General features: G+C 51.1%; 2 protein-coding genes across 2 annotated transcripts; both read right to left on the bottom strand.

The window, feature by feature from the left end:
- Positions 1 to 2,675, bottom strand: LOC131907685 (odorant-binding protein 2a-like). The gene is made up of 6 exons (XM_059258807.1): positions 2,592 to 2,675; positions 1,954 to 2,087; positions 1,648 to 1,718; positions 1,085 to 1,195; positions 405 to 506; positions 1 to 77 (listed from the first exon to the last, which is right to left on the bottom strand). The coding sequence occupies exons 1-6, from the start codon at positions 2,673 to 2,675 to the stop codon at positions 1 to 3; spliced, it is 579 nt and encodes a 192-aa protein (XP_059114790.1).
- A 16,533-nt stretch (positions 2,676 to 19,208) lies between these two features.
- Positions 19,209 to 22,154, bottom strand: Lcn10 (lipocalin 10). Its single transcript, XM_059259109.1, is given in 7 exon segments — positions 19,209 to 19,237; positions 19,622 to 19,720; positions 20,436 to 20,548; positions 20,769 to 20,843; positions 21,229 to 21,278; positions 21,280 to 21,369; positions 22,053 to 22,154. Coding segments are annotated over 7 exon segments (558 nt in total).
- Positions 22,155 to 23,406: the final 1,252 nt, after the last annotated feature.

Genomic DNA, 23,406 nt, shown 5'->3' with positions numbered 1-23,406 from the left:
TCACACCTGCAGCTCAGCCCCTCCCACGGCCAAGACCTGAAGCAGGGCCCTGGCAACCCTGTGAGAGGTGAGGGGACCTTGAAGGTACAGTACAGAAACCAGGAACACAAAGAGAGCAGGGTAGAGAGCAAGCCAGAAGCACAGGAGATGTGGAGGGACATGGGGACCCTGAGGGACACCAGGACAGTATGCCCTCTGTGACATTGACTTATGGATGACACTGAGAACATGATGGAGATACCACAGAGACACAGGGGACATGGAGAGACAGGAAACAACACATAAGGGACAATAGGACCAGGCACAGAAAGGACGCAGAAGGCACACAGACATACGTGTTTGGGGCATTGACAGGGGACACAGGGGACACAGGCAGAGAGAGGCATGGGCAGTCCTGCTCTCACCACTCATCTCTGGTATGAAGATGTTTTCCTCTCTGAGTCCCTTGCGCTGTACGAATTCCTTAAATTCTTCCACGGCCTCTGGGTTTTCCTTAGAGTCTCTCCCTGTGGGGAGGTGAGGCAGGATTGAGGGGTGGTGCCCAGCTCTGCAGAGAGCCAGTGGCACAGAATGGGAGCACTAACCAGCACAAAGGTTGAGAGAGGACTCTGGCAGTGGACAAGGAACTATAGCGAGTGGACATCCAGACACTGAGTGACCCTCTTGCCCAAGGAAGAACCTCTGTAGCCCTACAGGGTCACTCCACAGACCAGTAAGAGCCCTGAATCTCGGGAGTATGAGACTGTCCCCCGACCCTGGAGGACCCCACCTACCATAAAGGCCTCTGCCAAGACATCCCTTTGAAGTTGACCTAATCCTTGACTGAGACCCCTGGAAGTGTCATTTGCTGGCTCCAGTGGTGGGAACCTCTCCTGGGTGCTCAGGTCTCCAAAAGCCACAAAAGCCCCATCCCCACCCAGTTTTACCCACTTTCCACTTTGGATTTCATACATTTCCTGGGCAGCACCCAGGGTCCGGCAGCCAGAGGCTTCCCAGTCTCCAGTACCAGGCATGGCTGCTGCCCTTCTCATGGCTACTGGAGCAGAAACCAGGGACAGGACCTGGGACCTCCATGGCACCTCACCCATGAGCTTTCCCATGCCAAACAACTTCCCACGTTGATGGCTTTCACAGTAGAAGATGTAGTGGTCCTTCACTGACAGCTCTTCGACATATACGAACCTCTTGCCGTGAACTGCAGGGGAACAGAAATAGCTCTTAGTGTCTCATCCTTGAGACGCTATTAGAGACCACATGAAGGAACATCTTGGAACACTTTTGTGGTCACCCAGGAGACCCAGCTAGTCTAGCCGTGGTTTTTCTGTGGTCCCCATAGTTAGACAGGAGCCATTTCTCAAGAAGCTGCTGAGCCCAGCAAGGAGTTCAGAAGAGGGGGTGGGGTTGGACCCAGGCCTGAGCATCTCCCTGCCTGCCTTTCCCGTCTTTAGCATTGGTTTCTCCTGGGTCAAGAGCTGAGCTGGGCAGGGCAGCAAGAACCAGTGAGTTTCTAGGATTGACCAGTCCATGGCCTCTAATATCTGGTGCATGGAAAGTGAGTGGGTAGCCTGTCCTAGAAGCTGGACCAGGCAAGGACCCATCCATCCAAGGTCTTGCCACTGCAGGAGACCCTGAGACAAGGGGACTCACAGGTGGTGTATCTGCCAGGCTCGTCGGTTTTCTTCATCACAATTTTAAACTCATGACACTGCCCTTTCTTCCTGTAAAACACAGGCCCACAGTCAGGCCGCTCTCAGCAACATAGCTGAGGCCTCTCAGCTCTTTCGTTATATCAGCCCTGGTCAGGTGATCCCCTAAATTCCATGTTCCAGCTTTAGGGTACTGCCTGCCACTGTGTCCCCTCAAAGGCGGGGATCCTTTAGCTACCCAAACTCAAATAATGGATAGCAAGGGAGAGACAAAAAAATATACAGACCCATAGTAGGGGACACGCACCAGAATGTAACCTTGACTTCCATGTCTTCTCCTTCCAGGGCTGTTACCACCACAGGGAAAACCTTTGAAGGTATCATGTGACTGGGTAGGCTTCCATTGTGTACAATGGCCTTTGTGTACCAGATCCCAGAGTACTGCAGGAGACAAAGCTTTGAGAAGACCCAAGTCTGGCCCTGTTTCTATCCCAGGCTCCAGCACATGGGCTAGCACCTAGCTCCAGAGCCCAGGCTAACTGATATGGCCTAAGCCCATATGTCCGAAGACCTTTGGTCAGTAAAGAAATACCAGAACACAGGCTGCCCAATCCATGACAGTAGAAAGCGTGTGTTCCCTACCCAAAGTATCTAAACTCTTGAGGTCTACACCTCAGCACTTGATGAATGTCTTTGCCTATGAGGCCTTCTAGCTCTGGGTGTCACTTGAACAAGGACCTCTCACCAAAATCTGTTTTTCTATTTTAACCCGTCTTTAGGAGATACCTGTCTCCTGGCCGAATGGTGGAATCCCTGATCTGACTGCTCAGTACAAGGTCAAACTCAACCTTCAGGAAACATCCTGCACCTCAGCTTAACTCTACCAGCAGCAAGCAGAAGGCCATGCCTTTATCCTACCCCACCCATTGATCTGCCCCTCCTCACATCCTCCTGGTTATCTGGTGGGGCTTCCTGGGCCTTCAGGACAGCCACCAGCCCCAGAAGCAAGAAAATCAGGAGGTTCTTCATCTTCAGTCGCTGGGCTCTCACACAAGGCAGGTCACCTGGGGAATGTCTGCTCCGCATCCTCACAGGGTGCCCTTTATATCCCCCATGGCCAGGGATGTGTGCCCACTTGGCACTGGCCACGTCCCTCCTGCCCTTCTATCATGGCCAAATCCACATCCATCATGGAAGTGGAAGGTTGTTGTTGTTGGGATCTGATGAATATCAACTCAATGTCACCTACAGATGAAGAAAGACACACAATGCCCTGCAATGTCTGCACCACCAAGAGTTGTGCTCACAAAGGACCCTGGGAAGATGAGTGACTCAGGAGCAGGGAGGTTGCACTTTGGGCAGGGAGGGAGGGCCAGGCTTCCCTTCACACCCCTGCCCTCCATCTGTCCATGGCTGCCCTGAGCTGTGTCCCCTGAGACCTGGCTTCTGACCTCCTGCTGAGGATGGGGCTGAGCTTCACCACCAGAGAATGTCTGCTTGTTCCCAGATGGCCTGGCCCCTGCCTGGGAGGAGGCCACTTCACTGTCCTATCCCTGCATGGATACCCCACCTGGACCTTCCTGTAAGTGGGAACACAAACTCCTGACTCCAGTCAGTTTAAACATCATCAGGGTAGACCCCTGCCACACTAGGCGATACCATGACCCTGACCCACTTCATTCTGCACTGAGGCCAGCTGTGTGCTCTGCAGGACACTTCTTACTCCAGATGTCTTGGTCCTTTTTCACTAACTGGCCAATGCCCATCTACTCAATCACCAGTTAGGGTTCAGTTTTCATAGTTCACAATTTTAAGTTGGCCGCATGAAGGATTCCAGCCACACATGAATATTTGTCCCCTGAAGGAATCGGTGAAGGGGGGGGTCACCTGTGTGAGCTCAAGGGGATTCATCTCCAACAAGGGGGCTTGACCTTTTGCTGCTCTTGTCATCTGAGGACCCGCTGAGAGGACATTTTCAGAGCCAGGGCTGCCCTGGTACAACTGAGGCCCATGTGTGTTCATTTCTTGCCATCTTGTGCCCTGAGGTGGAATGAAGAACCAGGGTCCACCACAGCCTGTCCTAAGCCCACCCTTGTGCTCCTATCGAACTTCCTTCCTGTGGAGTCCACAGCTTCCCTTCTCATTAGCTCTGAATACTCACGTGCTCTCAACACGGCCAGATCTCATTCCCTTTAGGTCAATAATACAAGAGGCACCATGACTCCATGTGCCAGCCTGTGTTCTGAGTTCATGATGGCTGCCCTGGCTGACCTGTCTTTGGGCCTTAGCCCAGCTTCCTTCCCAGTAGGAACTCTGCCTTCCACTCCCCACTCTGCAGTTCCTGAGCTTGGCCACCTTCCCTGAGACCCAGAAGGTCAGCTCTGGAGAAGGGTTTCAGTTCCTGTGGGGCTGTCCACACTCCATGGCTCTGGAGATGGGTGCTGGTCCCACAATGGCATCTTTGTGTCTGTCTGGACCAAAGGTGGATAGGCTCACATTTCCACAAACAATCTTAATGAGCACTCTCTGACAGGCCCTGGGTTGTGCTGAGGAGCTGGCATGGCCCAGGTCTTGACCTCACTATAGAAGGTGTTGAGCAGGAGACCTGTCATTCTGGGTGTGAGAGGGCGGGGCTGGTGACCTTTAGGACCAGAGATTAGGAAGCAGGCTAGCATTTCCATATCATGGGAGAGGCATCTCTGTACCTGTCAGCTTGTCCTTCATTAGCATGAGTCATTCCTGGAAGCACCTTACCACATAGGCACACGTGTCTCAATCCTTGAACAGGAGGAGAATGATATGAACGTGTGATTGACAGAGCCAGGGACACTCAGTCTGCTGCTGACTTGGGCTGTGACTGAAAGTGCTGAAGCCTGAACCTCAGAGCCCCCAGAAGCTGTGGTGACATCTCCAGACACACTAGCAGCCTCACAGCTTCCCAATCTCGTGCCTGCATCTCCTTGTGTTTCCCTAACACACGTGCTTAAAGAACAGAGGTGAAATAAATTAACACATCGTCATGTATGCATCAGAAGCATCCTCCACAGGTCCACGTGTTGAAGACTTATTCCCAGCTAGTGGCCCTATTTGGGGTATTCTGCAGAATGAAGGCAAAGGACTGATAGAAATGAGACATGGGGAATACGTTCTTCAGCTAAATCTTGTCCTGGCTTATTCTTAACATACTCAGAAAGAGAAATTTTGCATGTTTTCCTTTATTTTCAGGATTTACATTTAGTATGTACATATATTGCACACATATATGATATGAAAGTATAAGTGACCATGTGCGGGCAGGTAGAGTCTGATGGACGGACAGGAGATGGAAAGACAAACATCACTATTTTCTCTCATGGAGAACATACATTTATCTCACTTTGGCACACTTGTTCAGGTCTACTTCAGAGCTCTAAACACATCAGGCCATGCAGGACATTCAGTAACACCGCCTCGGTGGGCCCCCAATGGCTCTCTTTAGAGATACAGCCCTGTAAGAGAAGACAGGCCTTGTGCTTGCTAGGAAGCAAGTGTGCCTCTCTCGGTTGGCTGTCCTCTGCCCTGACCAGACCCAGCCCTGGCCCAGCCAGAGACCCTGGGCTGCAGCCACACCTTTTCCCACCAGGTCTGAACCAAACCCTGTGGATGGGCTTCCACCCCCAAACCACCTCCTACAACTTCAAGCTGTTCTTTAGAGCTCTCTTTACATTTGTACTGTTAATTGCTCATTACATAAACCGTTCCTGTTCTGTCTACTGTACCATTGTGTCTCCTGATTGAACCCTGATTCATGGAATTATAAATTATTTAAAAGGTCACAAATGTTATGGGGAAAATCAAACGGAACAAGTTGTTCAGAGAGTGTTGACAGGGGGCGGGGGCGGGGGGTAGTGTTTGTACTTTAAGTGGAATTGTCTGAGACAACCTCACCAAGGTGACATTTGAACACAAAATTGACTTCAGTGAAGGAAATGGTTCAGGAACAACATGGGAGGAACACAGGGTACAGACCTGGGGCAGAGAGCTGGACTGCTTCCAAAAACAGACTGGAGGGCAGGACATCTACAGCAGAGGACACCTGAGAAGACTGGGCAAAGACCAGGTCACCAAGAGGGCAGGGCCAGCAAGGGTGGCTGTGGGCCACTGTAAGGATATATAGAATATATTCTCTGGGAGAGACAGGGAGAACTGGAGGGCTTTGATACAGGCAACATGTGGTACATTTTAGAGTCCTTCCAGGTGTTGTATTATGAATGGATTGGAGGCAGCAAGCGTAACAGCTGGAAAAAAACACAGTGATCCAGGCAAGAATGATGGTGTAACGTTGCCTGTCTGGGCAGAAGGGAAGAACAAGGCATGGACTTATATACCCACCCAAATAAAGAGTAAACGGGAAAGAATCCGCAAAATCATTTTTATGGATTGGAGCACAAACACAAGAGGAAAAGGACGGCTTTAATATGTCCCTGGGACAATTGACATCCACCTGCAAAAGAAGGAACTCAGACCTCACATTATTGTACAGATTTACTTGAAATGGGCCTGGCCTGAATGCAGGAGCTAAAACCAAAACACATAGAAAGTATAAACCTCTGACCATGGCTTTGACAAGACAGAAAATAAAAGGAGATAGAGGCAGATTGGACTTCATCAGTGTGCAGTGTGTAAAACTGGGGGTCACCAAGGGACTCTGAAGGAGCTGGAGAGATGACTCAGTAGTTCAGAGCACTTGCTTCTCTTCCAGAGGACTCAAGTCCAATCCCAGCACCATCAGATGGCTCACTGGTGGTGAGCTAACTGCCTGTAACTGCTGCTCCAGGAAATCTGGCACCCTCTTCTGGCCTCTTAGGGGAACTGCATTTATGTATGCTTATACACTCACAGATACATACATACAAATAAATAATAATAAATATTTTAAAGAAAGATTCTGTGAATGAAATTAAATGACAGGATAGACTGTGAGAAATATGTGCAAATTGTACATCTGATGAGGATCTAATGTCAGTAAAACAATGGTAACTCATGGATAAACCTAATTAATAATAGACAATGGATTTGAGAAGACCTTTCTCCAGAGGACAATTTAGTTTGTTAGTTAGTTAGTTAGTTAGTTAGTTAGTTAGTTAGCTAGCTAGCTAGCTAGTTAGCTAGTTAGTTAGTTTGAAATAGGGTCTCATTATGCAGCTCAGGCTGTTCTGGAACTATGTAGACCAGGCTGGCCTCGAACTCACAGAGATCCACATGCTTCTGCCTCCTGAGTGCTGGCATTAAAGGTGTGCACCACCACCACCCAGCAGCTGACACTTTGTGTAGATGGAGTCCTGCAGCTTGTCTACTGTGTCTGTCCCCTGAGGTTCATTCATGTTTCAGCATGGTTCAGAAGTTCACTCCTTTCATAGCTAAATCCTCTCCTACTGCTCTGAGGACTGGAGCTGCTCCTGACACTGAGGAAGTCTTGAATAAACTCTGTAGTTCTACTTGCTTTTCATTGATTTTTAGCAGCACTAATTTAGGAGAAGTGTGTTATTAGTCCCTATAGAGTTGGACAGTTCTGCTGTAGACAACGCCTCTGACCACTCTTGCCCAGATCGCTCCCAGGGATTTGGCAGTCCTCCGTGAAATCACTTGTTCCTCTCTTTCGCCTGGGTGGCTGTCTGATGGCTGACATCAGGCACCCGACCACCCATGTTTGGACTGTGGCGCTGCCACTCTTTTCTGATTGTGAGTCACACAGAGAACCATGACCATTTCTAAGTGTGCAAGGGCTGACTCATGGCTGCCTTTCTCACCTCCAGCCTCTCCCCCACACCACAGGACTCCACCTCTTTGTCTCATCAACCTCCCTGTCCCCACTCCTCCAGCCTGGCTGCTTCCTGAATGAACTCTTCCACTCTCGGGAAGTTCTGCTGCAGTGGCTGGCATAGTGTGCTGCGGGCAGAGTCTCCTCTTGGCTCTTGTGAGCACAATGGTCTGTCCCCATGAACTGTTGCCCTGGGGGAGACCTGCTTTCCTTTTTTATTTTTTTTTTAAGGATTTATGTATTTTATGATTTTTAATTTTTTATTTATTTCTATGTTGCATGAGTCTTTTGCCTGTGTATGTACCCGTGGACCACATGTGTGCCTGGTGCCTGCTGAGGCCAGAGGAGGGTATCAGATCTTCTGGGCCTGGAGTTACAGACAGTTCTGAGTTGTGCTGTGGGTGCTGGGATCAACACTGATAAGAGCAGCAGGTGCTCAGAGCCACTGAGCCGTGTCTCCAGCCCAGGTTTGCTTTTCCTTCATAAGCTTCTAGAACTATCAGGGTCGTTGACTCCAAATACCAGGATTGAATTCTGGTTAATTTAAACAGAAACAGAATTCAGTGAGTTAGCCTGGCTCATTCCAAGAACAGAAATCTGAGCAACCAGACTCAATCCTATGTAGCTCCAGGAACATCCCAGATCCATCCTAGGGGGCCTTAGTGGCCTTAATTCAGTCATTGGAGGGGAGCCTGCACCATGTCAGCAATGTGATGGATTTTTTTTTTTTTTAAGATTTATTTATTTATTATGTATACAGTGTTCTGCCTGCATGTATGCCTGCAGGCCAGAAGAGGGCACCAGATCTCATTATAGATGGTTGTGAGCCACCATGTGGTTGCTGGGAATTGAACTCAGGACCTCTGGAAGAACAGCCAGTGCTCTTAACCTCTGAGCCATCTCTCCAGCTCCCGGATTTTTTTTTTAAGATGGGTCTTGGGCTGGAGAGATGGCTCAGTTATTGGTGGTTGCACACTCCTAAGCACAGCTAATGACATGGAATTGTTAGCTTGGGGTTTTGTGAATTTCCTGCTCCCATTAATTAGGGAGAAAAAAATCATCTGATAGGATTCTAGAGGAGAAACAACAAATAAGCCATGTGTTGAGCGAGCAATGGACTTCTGCAAAGGGAAGAAAGACTCTAGGTGCAGTTAAGCCTGGTGGGAGGACTTGGTGTCTGAGGAACTGGGCCAGCTCATTCCCTGGACAGTGGGAAGGAGCAGAGTTTAGAGACACGTGATTCTGAGAAGAGAGGAAAGATGCACAGGGCTGGGATGTGGGAAGGGCAGCGGCCAGCAGGAGCTGTATGACACAGGCTGGGAGTCAGAAGGAGTAGAAAGTAGCCAGAGTGTCCTGAAGCTGGATGGGAGGGAAGTTGCCATGGCAAGCGTCCTCTTGGACCAGGACCAGTCCCAGATGGTCCTCTGTGCAGAGGAGGCCACACCTAGGGAAAGGTTGAATTGACCATGTGGCTTTCTCCTTCAGTTCCTCCCAGGCCTTGCTTACCTGGATACAGGACACTTTGTAGGACCCCTTGAGCCATGTCACAGCAAATGTCACATGAGCAGGAACATGACTGGAGGTTGCCCAACCTGTGTGCTGTGCATTTGCCTGCTAACTGATGTCCATGGACATTGTCTGCCTGAAGCTTTGCCTGCCTCACCCTGGGCCACCCATGCTGGAACTCCTCACAGCCACTCCGCACCCTTGTTCTGGAAAGTTGCTCCCAAGAAGGGGAGGTGCAGGATCTGAAAGCCATGGCTAGGCTCCCCATGGGATCAGTGTAGAGCCCTGATGGGCCTTGGCCATCCCAACTCCCATGAGCCAGTGGGAAGAAAGAAGCCTCCCTTAATAATAAATACACACTATGAGTCCAAATCTCCTCCCTGGGGTTCCCAATGTCCTCACCTTGAAGATGGGGTGAGTGAGCAGGAGGCTGGAGCTTCAGCCTAACAGTCCTATCAACTATTAAAGAGGGTGGCGGCGTGAGGCTCTTCTCACATGTGCTGTGTTCTCTGTTAGGTTCCCCAAGCATCGTGCAGACCTGTGAGTTAAGAACAACAGAAGTATGTGGGCAGATGTGAACACTGGGATAGTATGAGTGGGCAAAAACAGGGCCTTTTGTGGCTGATGGTGGCATTGTTGATGGCTTCCCACGATCTATTCCTCCCTCTTTCCTCCAACTCAGACCAGTGTCCACAGTAGTCACGACACACCCACTCCCAGCTCCAAGGAGGCTCTGACTGATATACAGTGACCTGTCCCTCTGTCTATGCTGCTGGGGCTGGCCAGAGAAACACATGGGGGATGTCTGAGAATCCCAGAGGAAGACCTGTGAGAGAAGCCCACCCAGTGAACCCTTGAATCGAGTCAGGAAGCATCCAGTCCAGCATGACATCCCGAAAGCTGGCCCGATACCGAGATTCCAGCCAGAGAGCAGAGGCTCAGGCTGTGGGCTAAGCTTGTGAGGCAGACAGTGCCCTGTGTGGAGGCTGTGTGTCAGAGGACAGCTGTGCCATGACAAGGAACAGTTAGGGGGATGTGGATGTCGTGGAAAGGGAGGTGCAGGATAGTGAGGAGTCAGGGGAGATGTGGAGCTCAGAACGGCCATCCGCCCATCATAGGCAGCACCACTGCCCGCTCCAGCCCTGAGTAAGGAGCCATGACAGGCAACAGGATGTGTCTTTAAAGCTGTAGCAACTGACCTTTCAAACATCAGCAAAAGACACGCTCACCACACTGTGGAAGTCCTAACCTCAGACAATCGTGCAGTGCTTTCCATGAGAGCCAGACTCGGATCTGCGTCACTCTGGCCTCAGCTGGCTTGGCCCTTCCACAGGGAAGCGAGTCTCCATTACACAGTTATCTGTGCCTGTAGAGAGCCAACCTCATGTCCGTGCCGTGCTGGCTTCAGATGGCTTGGCTCCCCTATGGGGAAATGGATCTGCATTATACAGTTGTCTGTACCTGTAGAGAGACAACCTCGTATCCTGCCATGCTGGCTCCCACTGGCTTGGCTCTTCCACAGGGAAGTGGGTATCAGACAACTATTCCATGTTCTGCATCTCTGGAGAGTCACGCATTCTGTCTTCAGCTGGCTTAGCCTTCTTGTGAAGAAAAGCTCGGAGCTGGTTCACAGCCTGCAGCTCTGGTTGCCAGGTGCCTCCAGCTGTGTGTGCCCTGTCACAGAGATGAAGGCCGGAGGCTGTGGCTCCTGTGACTGACTTCCTGCCCTGAGCATTTCCCAGACCTACAAACGTTTAGCGTGTGTCAGAACTCCATTCCTTTCTGTGGCTCGGTGAAACCCTCCCCCTCCCCAGATGTATGTTCATCTGCTCTTCAGCTGACAAGCACGGATTGCATCATGAGATTATTAGGAAACATGCTACTGTGGATCTTCACTTCTAGGTTTTCATGCGTCTGTCTGCTCTTCAGTTGACAGACATCAGCACAGATTCCACCATGCTACTGTGGACCTTCACAGACCCATTTTCATGTGGACGTCTGTTCTCAGTATCCGTGCTCCTAGGTACAGACTTGCCCGGTTACAGGATCCCTCTCCATCCTGACATTTGGAGAGCTGGAGGGTTGCTTGGACAGTGACTGTACCATCTCACAGTCCCACACGTAAAGTCTGAGGGTCTCCATTTCTCCAGGGTCTTGACAGCACTGTGGTTGCTCACTGTGTTAACTGACATGAACTTGAAGATCCACCCGTAAATGTTTACAAACAAAACCAAAAATTATCTCACCATAGTGACCCAGTGCATTCATACATCAATTCAATCGCTGACATTTAGGTATGGGTGATTCCTGGTAGCCTTTGTCCCTGATGACCCCAAGGCCACACCCCTCCTTTCGGCTCTAGCCCTGAACAATGGCACACAGCCTTTGTGTACATGCCAGGAATGGCCTCCCACCTGTGAGAGGCCCACCCTACTCTGGAATGCTAGAGATAAAGGTCCCTTTAAGTGAGGCAGATACACAGAATGTCCCTACGGACTTTTCCCTGATTCCTCTTGATCCATTGAGCACTGTAGACAGTGATGCCCCCCCCAGTGGTCATTTCCAAAACTGCACCTAAAGTTCCTACTCCAAGAATTCAAACCCTCAGCTGGGTGTGGTTGCCTTCCAGGGAGTACATTCCCAGGATGCAAATGAATCAGCCCTGAAAGCTTCAGAAGTGCGGAAAGGCTGTCAATCTTCATTGCCAGCTCAAGGTCATCCAGCACACCCAGGAGGTCTCCACATAACCCTGGCAAGAGGACCCTGCTGACATCACCAGGAGTTGGGAGAAGTCCAAAGGACCTTCCCCAGTACCCTACAATGGAGCACAGTCCTGGGACCCCAGTTATTGCCTCAGAGTCTGTAGATGTGCATTTCTTTTGTTTGGAACAGCCCAGGTACTAAGGGTTGCTTCTGCAGCCCGGGACCCCCTGCAGTGGCTGGCCAGTCACGCTGGTTCATGCCCCAGACAGTTAACACCTCATCCCCAGATCTGTGACTACCACTGCTTGGGTAGCAGGGGCAGCCTCCAGCCTCGCAGGGCTCAAAGGGAAATCCACAGAGTCCATGGACTGTGACTTTTTTAAATCTGAGGGGGTTGGGGAAAAAGACAAATATGCTCTTGATGATTTCTTTCTTTATCTTTCTACTGTGTACTTCTTCTCTACAGCTTGTATACCCCAACAAAGTCTTTCAGGCAATCTATGAATTACATTGTGGTTACATTCTATTTTTGAAATGAATGGTTATAATGAATACAGGTAAAAACGCGTTTTTCATCTCCTTTACATGATTAAAACAAAGCCATCCCAAGAACCGACTGCTGGTTAAGCTGGGGCGCTGCTCCTCGTGGCTGGCCACTGCCCCGCGGCAGCCATGACGGTGGAGGAGAGTGCTGATTGGAAGAATCACAGCCATAGTTACCTTTTTAGAGCTTTATTGGGAGAGAGAGGGGAAGAGAGAGAGAGAGAGGGGAGGGGGAGGGGGGAGAGAGGACAGACGGAAGGAAGGAGCAGAAAGGAAAGAGAGGGATGCACAGAGGGCCCACCCGCTTTTTAGGCTGGGACGCCGTCGCAGGCTGATGACATAATTAAGGACCAACTCCTTACACCCACATATATTTGCATCTAAGTAACTTGTTACAGGTTAACAGAATATGAGCAAGCAGAAGGTATTTTTCCTCAGCCAATTCTTTTGTTTGTCAGGCTGCATATTGCAGTTACGAGGAAAGGGCCAATCACTTTATTATTTATCTTGAAAGGTAATCTTATAAGGAATCTTAAAGGAACCACAAACCTAAACTTTCATACATGAAAAACAATCAATCAGCTCTACTTTAAATCTTTAGGGTGCATACCCACTCATCAATAGTTTTTTATATCAGGAGATTGAGGGCAGAAATAGATCTAAGGAATTATTAATCCTCACCTTTGATCATCAACCAACCCTAGCAAGGAAAGTACATCAGCTAATAACTGGGCTGCTTTGTTCTTGTTCCCTGACCTTAACGAGCTCCTCATTCAACTATGTGCCTTTCTAAAACTTTAGATTGTCTTCTCGGGTTTTTCACCTCAAAGCTGTTTAGCAAAACATCTTGGGGTTGGGATTTAGCTCAGTGGTAGAGCACTTGCCTAGCAAGCGCAAGGCCCTGGGTTCGGTCCTCAGCTCTGGAAAAAAAAAATCTGAGTCAAAGCTTTTTTTCAGCATTGATGCACTCTGAAACCTGTGAACACATCTCCCAACATTAACAGTAGAAGAATTTAAACTAGCTGGGCTACTGGGACTCAAATGTTTTTCTGAATCATTAACCTAAGCCACAGGCTATAGAGCTCCTTAATAGAAACTCATGGGTGGGATGGGGGTAGGTGGGGGAGCAGGAGAAGAGGAGGGAGGGGGAACAGGGGTTGGTATGTAAAAGGAAAGAAATTTTTTTAAATAAAAAAATTATTTAAAAAAAGAAAAGAAACTCGTGTGTTTAGCTGTATGACACTTCCTTGTTTTATTTTTTATCATCAAAACTATTTAAACTAACATTATTATTATCAATTAGACAGTACAGCTTAGGAAGAAATCATCTTCATAATAATGCACAGGTAAAAATGCTCACTGAAGCAAGATGTTTCCATGAGATAAACACACTACATTACAGGCAGTGGGATCTCCCCACACCCACTCACACCGTGCCAGAGACCAGAGGAAGATGGCAGCAGCGAATATGTAAAGGCACAGCAGAAGCAAAAGACATTCTGGGGTCTGTGGTTGTGGGGCCTTGTCTATCCGAGACTCACCCATCAGGGATTTTCCTCCTGGTGGACTGACAGCCCGAAGTCAACTGCCATCTGCTGTGGTTCCCACTGGCATGTGGCACCATCAGGCTTCCTGCTATGGTTCCCACTGGCATGTGGCACCATCAGGTTTCCTGCTATGGTTCCCACTGGCATGTGGCACCATCAGGCTTCCTGCTATGGTTCCCACTGACATGTGGCACTATCAGGCTTTCTGCTATGGTTCCCACTGACATGTGACACCATCAGGCTTCCTGCTATGGTTTCCATTGGCATGTGGCACCATCAGGCTTCCTGCTATGGTTCCCACTGGCATGTGGCACCATCAGGCTTCCTGCTATGGTTCCCTCCCTTGAGGCTCCTCAGCCTGTTTCTGGCTCTGTGCAACTGTCAGGTGTCCCCCTTAGCAAAAAGGAGGAATGTTCCCTAACAGATGGTGTCAAAGTCACTGGACCATCAGAGACTTGGGTCTCCTTGGTACCTGGGCCCATGGAGGGACCTTATGGGACTAGAGGAAGACTGACCAAGCCTGTGGCTCTGGGCCATTGGACACCAAGATGCTCCCTATTACCCGCTACCCCAACCTAGACCTCCACAACCCAACAGAGTGTTGATTATAATTGGAAAACAGAACCTTCCAGACATCCAGTCTTTATGAAAGGGGCAGGGGCACTGGACAGCCCCTCCTCCATTGCAAGCTAACATGGCAGACTCTGCTCTGAGCTAGAGATGGGGCGAGCAGGAGTGCATGTGCATTTATACGCATACAAATATGTGTATGGATGAATATGTATGCATGTGAATGAATGTGTATATTATATATATGCATATATCACGCATGCATGGTTACTGTGTATATACACGTGCCTGTGTAGGTGTCCAGGTGCACATATGTAAATTCTGCATATATGCACATATCTGGAGTGTGCATGCAGGTATGTGATCCACTGTGAGTGTACTCTGTGCAAAAGATGGGGTGTGTGCATTATATATGCTAGAGCATGTGTTAACATGAGGCTCTGCATTCTCTGCCTATAAATCATATGTGCTAATGCAGCTGTTTGTCAGGGTGCAATGCACACATGAATATGGGTGCATGCACTGTTATGTATGTGTGTGTGCAAACTTGTCAGTGGCTGTCTGTGGCCACTCACTTTTATAGCTATTTCTGCAGAAGTCAATGAGACCTGCTCCTGCCCTGTGGCTTAACTACAAAAAGAAATGCAGAAACCCCAGTCAGGGCTTTCAAGAAACTGAGAATAGTCTGTCTAGCTTCTTACTCAGAAAAGCAGACATGCGAGGTGGTGGGGGTGGGAATCAGGGGGACACATTGATCTAGGAAGCAGGAAGAGATCCCGGAGGCCCTGGACCTGTGGGTTGAACTCAAAATAAAGCTTGTCTCTGTCACCAAGCAGAGTCATTACGCCTCCTCCATCAGAACACAGTGTCCAGGCCTGTGAGTGAGGCTCCCTCTGTCATCCCAAGTTCCTCCACCTTCCCACAGGAAGGGTTTTCATCATCCCACACACACTCAGAATGGCCAGTGGGACGACGCTGACCAAGCCCCCAGGAAAAGCTGAGAGTTTGTGGGTTTAAGGTGGGTTCATGTATGTAGATTCACCAGCTGGGGATGCCATAGCCAAGGGTCCCAGACAGAGGCCTAAATAGTATTTGTGTCTCAAAGTTCTGGAGGTGATAGTCCAAGAGGGCTTCCATATGATGGAATTCTGAAGGAAGTCTCCTCCCAGTTGGCAGGATGTCATCTCATTGTATTCTCATGTGGCAGGGCACTGATTCATTCCCATCGTAAGAACCCACCTTCCCAGCCTCATCCAACAGAAACCTCCCAAAGGGTCCTTCTCCTCATTATCCCACTGCAAGCCAGAGCTTCACATGGACACTGAGGGGACACCTAAGAGCCACCTGTCCCCCCCCCCAACATTTGTCATGTTACATACAATCAAGCATAGGTTCACCCATATGTGTCACTGGAATGCAATAACTCCTGCTGTCTGTCACAGCTCAATGAGCAGGGACAGTAATGGGTTCTTTAAATTGTGCTTTGCTCCGAGAGCTGGCAATCAGGGAAGCCAGGGGAGACTGCCTTGTCTGAGCTATCTCTCTCCATGACAGGGGCAATATTCATTCCAAAATCTTGTCCTTCTGTCTAGGTGGTCAGCCTTGTCGCTGAGCTTTATGACGCTGTTGCTTCCCCCTTCCTGTATTTCATCTTGAGGTCTGAAGGGCACACACACACGGAGTTCAGCGTTCCTCCAGCACACCCACTTCGTTTGACTATCTCTTGGTCTCTCCAAATAAACCACAGCCTAAGGATTCAATTCCTGTCTCTGCAGCAGCAGGTAGCATGTGGTCTGGTATTATGATTATATCCACTCATCCATGGACTCACCTGTGGCCTGGCTATGCATGGCTCTCTCTCCAGCCACACACACTGCATGGAGAACCCAGCTCTGCCACTGCCTCTGTGACCTGAGTCAGGGAAATGGCATCGAAAGTGCTCCTGAGGCCACAGTGGCTGTGAGCCCTTCCCAGAACCCTAAGGTAGATCTAACCTTACCGGGGTCATATGAAATCCAGGTCTCACTGTGACAAACAGCATAAGGATGTGCAAGGCTGGCTCTATGGGACTTGGGACCAACTCTGCCCCCATCCACCCGGCTGCTTCAAAGGAGGCTACCTTCAAGGGCAGAGGGATAGATTCTGTGAGTCTACCCTGTGGGGCATATGTAGGCACCCAGACCTACTGACTGACTCGTGTCTCCCCTCTGGGACCTTCCATGGTTCCCTCTTCCCAACATCTCCCCACTTCTTCTCCTCCCCCTCCTCCCCTTTCTCCTCCCTTCTCTCCCTCCTCCCCACCACTGGAAGGGCCCAGCAGTAGAAAGCATCTGTCCTGGAAGTCTGAGGCCCCTAGTAAGGATAATCTTACCCACCCTGATTTAACAACAATCTGGAGATTATTAAGGCCAGATGACAGGGCATGGCTGTCCTTCACTCTGCCTGTCCACCATCTATAAGAACCAAAGGTATCAGGCGGGCGGTGGTGGCGCATGCCTTTAATCCCAGCACTCGGGAGGCAAAGCCAGGTGGATCTCTGTGAGTTCGAGGCCAGCCTGGTCTACATAGTGAGATCCAGGACAGACACCAAAACTACACAAAGAAACCCTGTCTGAAAAAACCAAAAAAAAAAAAAAAAAAAAAAAAAAAAAGAAAGAGAAGAATCAAAGGTATCAGAGGAAGAGACGGGACCTCAAGCTCAGCTCCCTATGGCATTCCTGGACCTAAAGCTTAGAGGGGTGCTCAGGACCCCACCATACTTAAATCCTGAGTCCTTCCCAGGAGGGGTGTAGGTCCATGCCCCATGTCAGCTGCCATCCTTCCACCACACGTAAGTTCTAGATCCTTCCCAGGAAACAGTGGAGCCTGACACCAACTGCCTTCCTGTGAGTCTGGGCTCCTGGGCTTCTGTTTTCATTCAGAAGCCAGAAATCGTGTCTATCTGCCCTGGAGCCAAGAGGCCGGTGACCAGAACACACACAGGTAATGAACTGAAAAGCACAGAGAGCAAGTGTCTTACAAGGGAGAAGCCTGGTGACTGTGAACAGCACAAACAGAATCCTGTGCCGATCGACATGGTTGGTCACAGGTCACTCGCTATTGGTATTCTTGCCAAAAAATATTTAAGTAAACCCAGTCCATCACAGAGCAAGCCTCAGGACCGTTGGAGACAGTTGGATTCTGTCCCAGTCCCCACACCTGGGTGACAGGGTAGCCAGTGAGAACGAACCATCATGTTAAGCAACAGAGGCAAACCTACCCTAAGTGCAGCCCTGCTCTGCAACACCTCAATGGCTCCGTGTGACTTAACTGTGTGTAAAGGCTACTCACAAAGTCCAGCCTGTTAACGTCCAGCAGCCAGCACTAGAGAGGAAAGCTGACCATGTGCTCATCAGCATGGGGTCTCAGAGCATCACAGCTAAATGAAAGAGGCCCGACTTCCCCAAGCAGCATACCCCGGAAGGCATGGCATGTCCCATCCCAACAAACCGAAGCCACTTGTAATGGCAGAGGCAGACTATGGTCATTGGGTGTCGGCAGCAAGACCTAGAGGCACGTCTGAGAATTTCCTGGAGGGTGGAATTCGTTCTTGCTACACTTTTGCTCGTTCTACGTGCCAGCATTAGAAGGTCAGAGGGGTAGCTCAGTAAATACAGATGCTGCCTGCTAAGCCCAACGACCTGAATCCTAGCGCCCACGTTGTGAAAGGAGAGAACCGAGTCAGTGTGCCAACATTTTGCTCACATGGCGACATGGTAGGTTTGAAGTGAAAATCGACAACACAAGACTGCTCAGCACCAGTGGTACCGGTGGTGGAGTTAGTTACTCTGGTGCTGGAAGCCTGCTGGTGTGAGGAGGCCACGGAAGAAGATGCTCATACCGGGGACTGGAGGAGAGACACCCACAAGGAGGAGAAAGCCAGTGATGCTGGTTACATGAAAAGCGGAAAGCTGACCCAGCGAGCAGGTGAGCCAGCCCAGGAGGCCTCCTAATGAGGAGCTCCTGCTGTCCCTGCTCCTTGTAGCAAAACATGGCTGAATGGTCAGAGGCTAAAGAGGGGTGCTGCAGCCACTGTGGAAGTCAGCATGGACACTCCTAAAAACAGAAACCAGAACTACTATATGACCACTCCTGGGCACCCAGCACTCGGGAGGCAGAGGCAGGCAGATCTCTGTGAGTTCGAGGCCAGCCTGGTCTACAAAGGACTTCCAGGACAGCCAGAGCTACTGTTACACAGAAAAACTCTGTCTTGAAAAAACAAAACAAAACAATAGAACAGAAAAGGACATATGAAAATAAAAAATTTTAAAAAGATTTTTATTTTTAATTATATGTATATGTGGGCAGGTTGTGCATGTGTGTGCAGGGCCCACGAAGGCCAGAAGAGGCTGTTGGATCCCCTGGAGCTGGAGTTACAGGCATTTGTGAGCCACTCAATATGGATGCTGGGGACTAGACTAAGCTTGAGTTCTCTGCAACATGTACTGTTAACCACTGAGCCGTCCGTCTCTCTAGCCCCCCAAATAAACCCATTTTAAAAGAAAGGAAAAAAATGGGAGTGTGATGAGCCTGTGGTCTGAGCTTGGCCTCCCCAGGGTGAAGAGATGTAAAGTGCCAGACTTGGCCTCCAATGGAGCCCAGGACACTGCCAGGGCAGGTGGACCAATGAGAAAGCCGTGAGCACAGCTAGTGGAAGTTTGCTGGAAGTTTGCTGGGATTGGGGGATGCAAGCAGCCATCACAGCCCGGGGTCTGTGCAGTCAGTCAGTCCCTGGCCTGCCATCACGGGATACCTCTGAACAAGCCACTGAATGTCACAGCCACCATCTGGAACAGCATTCCCAGGGTCAGGAAGGCTCTCAAGTCAAAGGGATGAGCAGAGGGTGGCTGGCTGTCACGGCAGGATGGTGTGTGCACAGGAATCTGTGGACAAGAACAAGGGTGCTGAGAGGCCTGGCTGCCGCCTCTGTCAGGAATCCATACGAGGGTCCTGGCCCTGTCTGCCTTGGACTCTAAAGAGGGTAGAGCTGTGCAGCCTCCACTGTGAGTGTCGGTTGGAGTCTGTATGTTCTAGGAGCCATCTCTGTCTGCATGGGACACTGAGCACCCAATGCTCACAGGAAGCCCGCAGGTCCAGGGGGGATGAGAACATTTGGGCATCTTGACTTTGCAGACGCCACAAACACACAGACATGCATGCATGCATGCACAATACTCATGCACGTGCATGCACATGTCCTACATGGACCAGCTGTCTAATGGGACAGAATGAGGGCAGGAGAATAAAAGCTTGAGGCCATGAGGTACCGTCTTTCGGAAGGATGGTGGCCTGCTTGGTGAGCTGCAGAGTGTGACACTTGTCCAGGAATTCTCGCAGACTCAGGAAGCTAGAGATGTTCTGTCTGTCTGAATTGGAGACAGAATCACAGCAGCAGGGATGCCCATATGACCTTTGGAGGGCTGCATCCTAATCTCCCATGCTCCCACTCACTGTCATTCTGTGCCGGTGCCCCATTTCCAAAGCTAGGAGATGGGGTCACTCTTCAGCCAGGGGACACCTGGGAGCCTCCTCGGTCCCTGTAATACCCCTGGGCATGCCCAGGCCTGCTACATTCTAAACACGCCTTTCTTTCCTCTGCTCTTTCCACAGACCCCTGTCTGCAGCCCAGGCTTGCTGCCCTTCCTCCTCACCACATCACTTCCATCCACCCTCCCCGGTGCTTTCCCTAACATTGCCCTTTGTTCCCACTGGATCCAGCCGCCCAGTCTAACCCTCCATTTCCCAGAGCTCAGAACTCACAGCCCACATCTCAACCTCCTCTCCAGCAGCACCCCAACACTCTCACTGTCCTCCGCGGCAGCCCTACATCTAGACCCCTCCCGGTCTCCACTCGGCTCTGCTGCTGCTGCCGCCTCCAACCCTACCACACAGCAGGCTCTACCGCCACAGCCCTTCTCAGACCGCCCTTCACCAACCATCCTCCCTCCCAGGTAGCCAGCCTCACCTTCCAGCCTTGTCTTCCCTCACCCTCCCTCACCTCTATGTCCTGTGTCTCCGATCCCTAAGCCCTCCACCACCACGGCCCTGACACCCAAAGGGGACGCTGTGCACAGTACTCACTGAAGAGCAGCAGGCTCTTGTAGTTGTTGCCTCCACGGCCCAAGCGGAGGTATACCAGGCCATACGTGTAGTCAGTGGACAGCACATGGAAACCCTTTCCCTACCCCACCCCCCTTCACTGCAAGAGAAGCACCGCTAGCCACTGGTGCCCGGATCCATGCCCACCCACAGTCCAGAACCCAGTGTTCAACACATCAGCCAGTCCAGCCTGGTCTTTTCTCACTGACCTCACCTCCCAGGCCTGCTCTGGGACCACAGCCACCCTGCCCACCCATCCTTGGTGTCCTGGCCTGCCTGCCACATGCTCTGTTTTCCATGGCCCAGGCATCCTACTCACAGGTATTCCTGAACACAGGTTTCTTTCTGTCCTTCTTCAGGGTCACCTCCATGGACCGGCATCCCTGAGGCCTGGGGACAGGTGCTGTGAGCTGCAGCCAGAGGATCACTTTCTACCACCAACTTCTCCAGCTCTACTCACCCTCTGCCCCTAGAGCCTAGGGATGGGGGGCCTGGGGCCAAGGTGACCACTTTGGGTGAGAATCTTCTAATTTGAGCAAAGGCCCGCCCAGAGCTGAAAGGTCCACTCCCAACACTCCCTCCTTGATGCCAGGTATTTCACCCCAAATCACCCTTTGGGATTTAGGGGAGAAAGAGGTCACAAAACCACCCGACGGGTCTGTTTCCTCCAGGACTCCACTTTGCCTCCTGTGGGCTCTTTCTTTCCAGAAAGAAAGGCGTCCCTGGCCAGTCTGCAAAGGTGTACCAGGACCACTGGCACACCCTATCTCCTCACCGGCTGAAGGCGATGACCACCTTGAGCCGGCCTGCTTTGTGCATCTTCACCCACAGCTGCCCCCAGCTTCTTCTTGTCTCTAGCCGGCAAGAACCCCTGGGTGTCTGTGGCGATGGCAATAATGTACCAGAAGCCTGAAAACTGCAGGGGCATCGTGGCGAGGACGGTGTTGGAGCTGCCACACCACGCTGCCTGTCCAAGCTCCCAGCGGGAGAACAGACCCAGCAAGTGACCCTTTCCCAAGACCCAGACTACATCTGTATCCGCAAGTGGGCACTACCCTGTCCTGGGCCGAAGAGAAGCTGGTGCTTAGCTGGTCAGGTGCCAGGAGGCTAAGCCTGGGCTGTTCCCGCCCTACCCACCTCAGAGGCTCCTTCCCTCTTGGCCTCCCTGTGACACCCGTGCCCGGCCCCTCTCCCTTCCACTTGTGCCTGAGCCGATGGCCACCGGCTCTTCCCTGCTGCACACTCCTTGCTCCTAATAACCCTGTGCTTGTGCATGCTACTGGCATTGTCCACCTAGCCACTGTGCCCACAGCCACCCCACCTGGAATCCTCTGCTTCAGGACTCGTCTAGTGCTTGGCCCTCCACCCCGCTCTTCTTGCAGCTCTTGACTCCTTTGCAGAGGTATCTAAGGGGTCCCAGGGCCGGGGCAGTGGTGGGAGAGGACACCAACACAGCTGGATCCAATGGATACCGTGTTCTGTCCTCCTGCTGGGGGCATTAGCCCAGATGGTCCCACCGCTGGAGTTCTAGTCCTAACTGGTCTATGTACCCTGTAACCCTAGTACCTGATGAAGGTACCAAGGGGGCATGTGGCTTACCTTGCCCCAGTTGAGAGTGTGGGCCTCCTTAGGGAAAAACTCCTGTGTCCAGGACGCCACAGCCAGAACTAGGACTATGGCCAGGGCCGTCTCCAGCTTCATCCTTAGCCGGGGCAGCTCTAAGTTTAAACCTGTATCTCACCGTGTCTGCCCTGTTGTGATGTCAGACCCACCCTGGAGCCTCAGGCTGCTGGGATGGGTGGGGTAAGAAGTGGGCAGGTGTGGCTTCAAGCTCTGCCCCTCCTTCTGAGGGCTTCAGCCTGGCCCTTGTTGGTTACAGCAGCCATTGCCTGCCTGGGAGAGCCCTGAAGATGGACACCGCCACATTCTCAGAGGCCACAGGGAGGCTGGTCCTCACCTTCCTCACTCCTGAGGGGCTAGAACCACACACATCTGCATGCTATTGCAGCCTGGGCTGACTCACCTGGCACTGGGTGCCTGGGACTCCCATAACCCTAGCCAAAGGTGAGAGGCAGAAGCCTAGGGTGTCTCTGGGACTAGCCTCTTGGGCAGGTGTGCAGACAGGAGAGAGGAAAGCAGTAGGGCATAAACTTTGGAGCCCCCTACCTAAGACTATTTAAAGTGCCTGAGGAGCTGCTGATGACCAGGCCAGGAGAGAGAGAGAGAGAGAGAGAGAGAGAGAGAGAGAGAGAGAGAGAGTACTCACACGTACCCAAGCTTTGACCCCCTCTTCTCCCCTGTTACTTCCCAATAGATGATATCACTCTGCCGTTTCCTGACTAGATATCCCATTTGTAGTGAGGGACTGCAGACTCAGACCTTTGGGGATTCCACCATCATCCCCCATGCCCACCCCCAACCAGCAGCCAGAGCCTAGGCAGAGAAAGAAGAGCTAGAGCCCTGGCTGAATCTCCCTGCTGGGAAGTTCACAGATACTGGCCTCCCCGGCTAGACAGTCTGTGAATTCTGTGTCCTGCCAGGCGGCCTGTGGATGCTAAGCGCCCCCGATCGATCGATACTAGGCTGTTGGCAGATGTTCTCTATACTCTCCTACTGTGCAACTCAGTGTTCCTTTCTATTAGGCAGTGCATAGGTGGTTGGCCCCCTATCCATGGATTCTGATGGTCCAGCGGCTGCCTTAATAGTCCCCTGACCTACTCACATAGCCCTTGTCTAGCCCAGGCACCTCAGCTTTTGCCATTCTAGTGACTACATCCTGTCCCCAGTGAAAAGCCACCAGCCCTGTCTTCAGGCTCAAGAACTCTGGCAAGGGCCATTAGTGCATCAAATTCTTTTGTTCCCAAGCTGGCTCTGTGTTCTCTGGAGGTGTCCTCTCCCGCAGCACAAGGACCATCCCACCCCAGAGAAGACACATTGTGGCAGGTTTCCTTGT

This window comes from Peromyscus eremicus, chromosome 4, assembly GCF_949786415.1.
Source record: "Peromyscus eremicus chromosome 4, PerEre_H2_v1, whole genome shotgun sequence".
NCBI lineage: Eukaryota > Metazoa > Chordata > Mammalia > Rodentia > Cricetidae > Peromyscus > Peromyscus eremicus.
This window is presented reverse-complemented; position numbering and strand designations above follow the sequence as displayed.

Excerpts from the sequence above, each read along its gene's own strand:
- LOC131907685 (XM_059258807.1), bottom strand. The coding sequence starts at position 2,675 with ATGAAGAACCTCCTGATTTTCTTGCTTCTGGGGCTGGTGGCTGTCCTG. Across the intron at positions 1,719-1,953 it reads GAAGTCAAGGTTACATTCTG|GAAGAAAGGGCAGTGTCATG; the intron begins GTGCGTGTCCCC and ends TGTGTTTTACAG. Across the intron at positions 1,196-1,647 it reads GCCTGGCAGATACACCACCT|TTCACGGCAAGAGGTTCGTA; the intron begins GTGAGTCCCCTT and ends GTTCCCCTGCAG.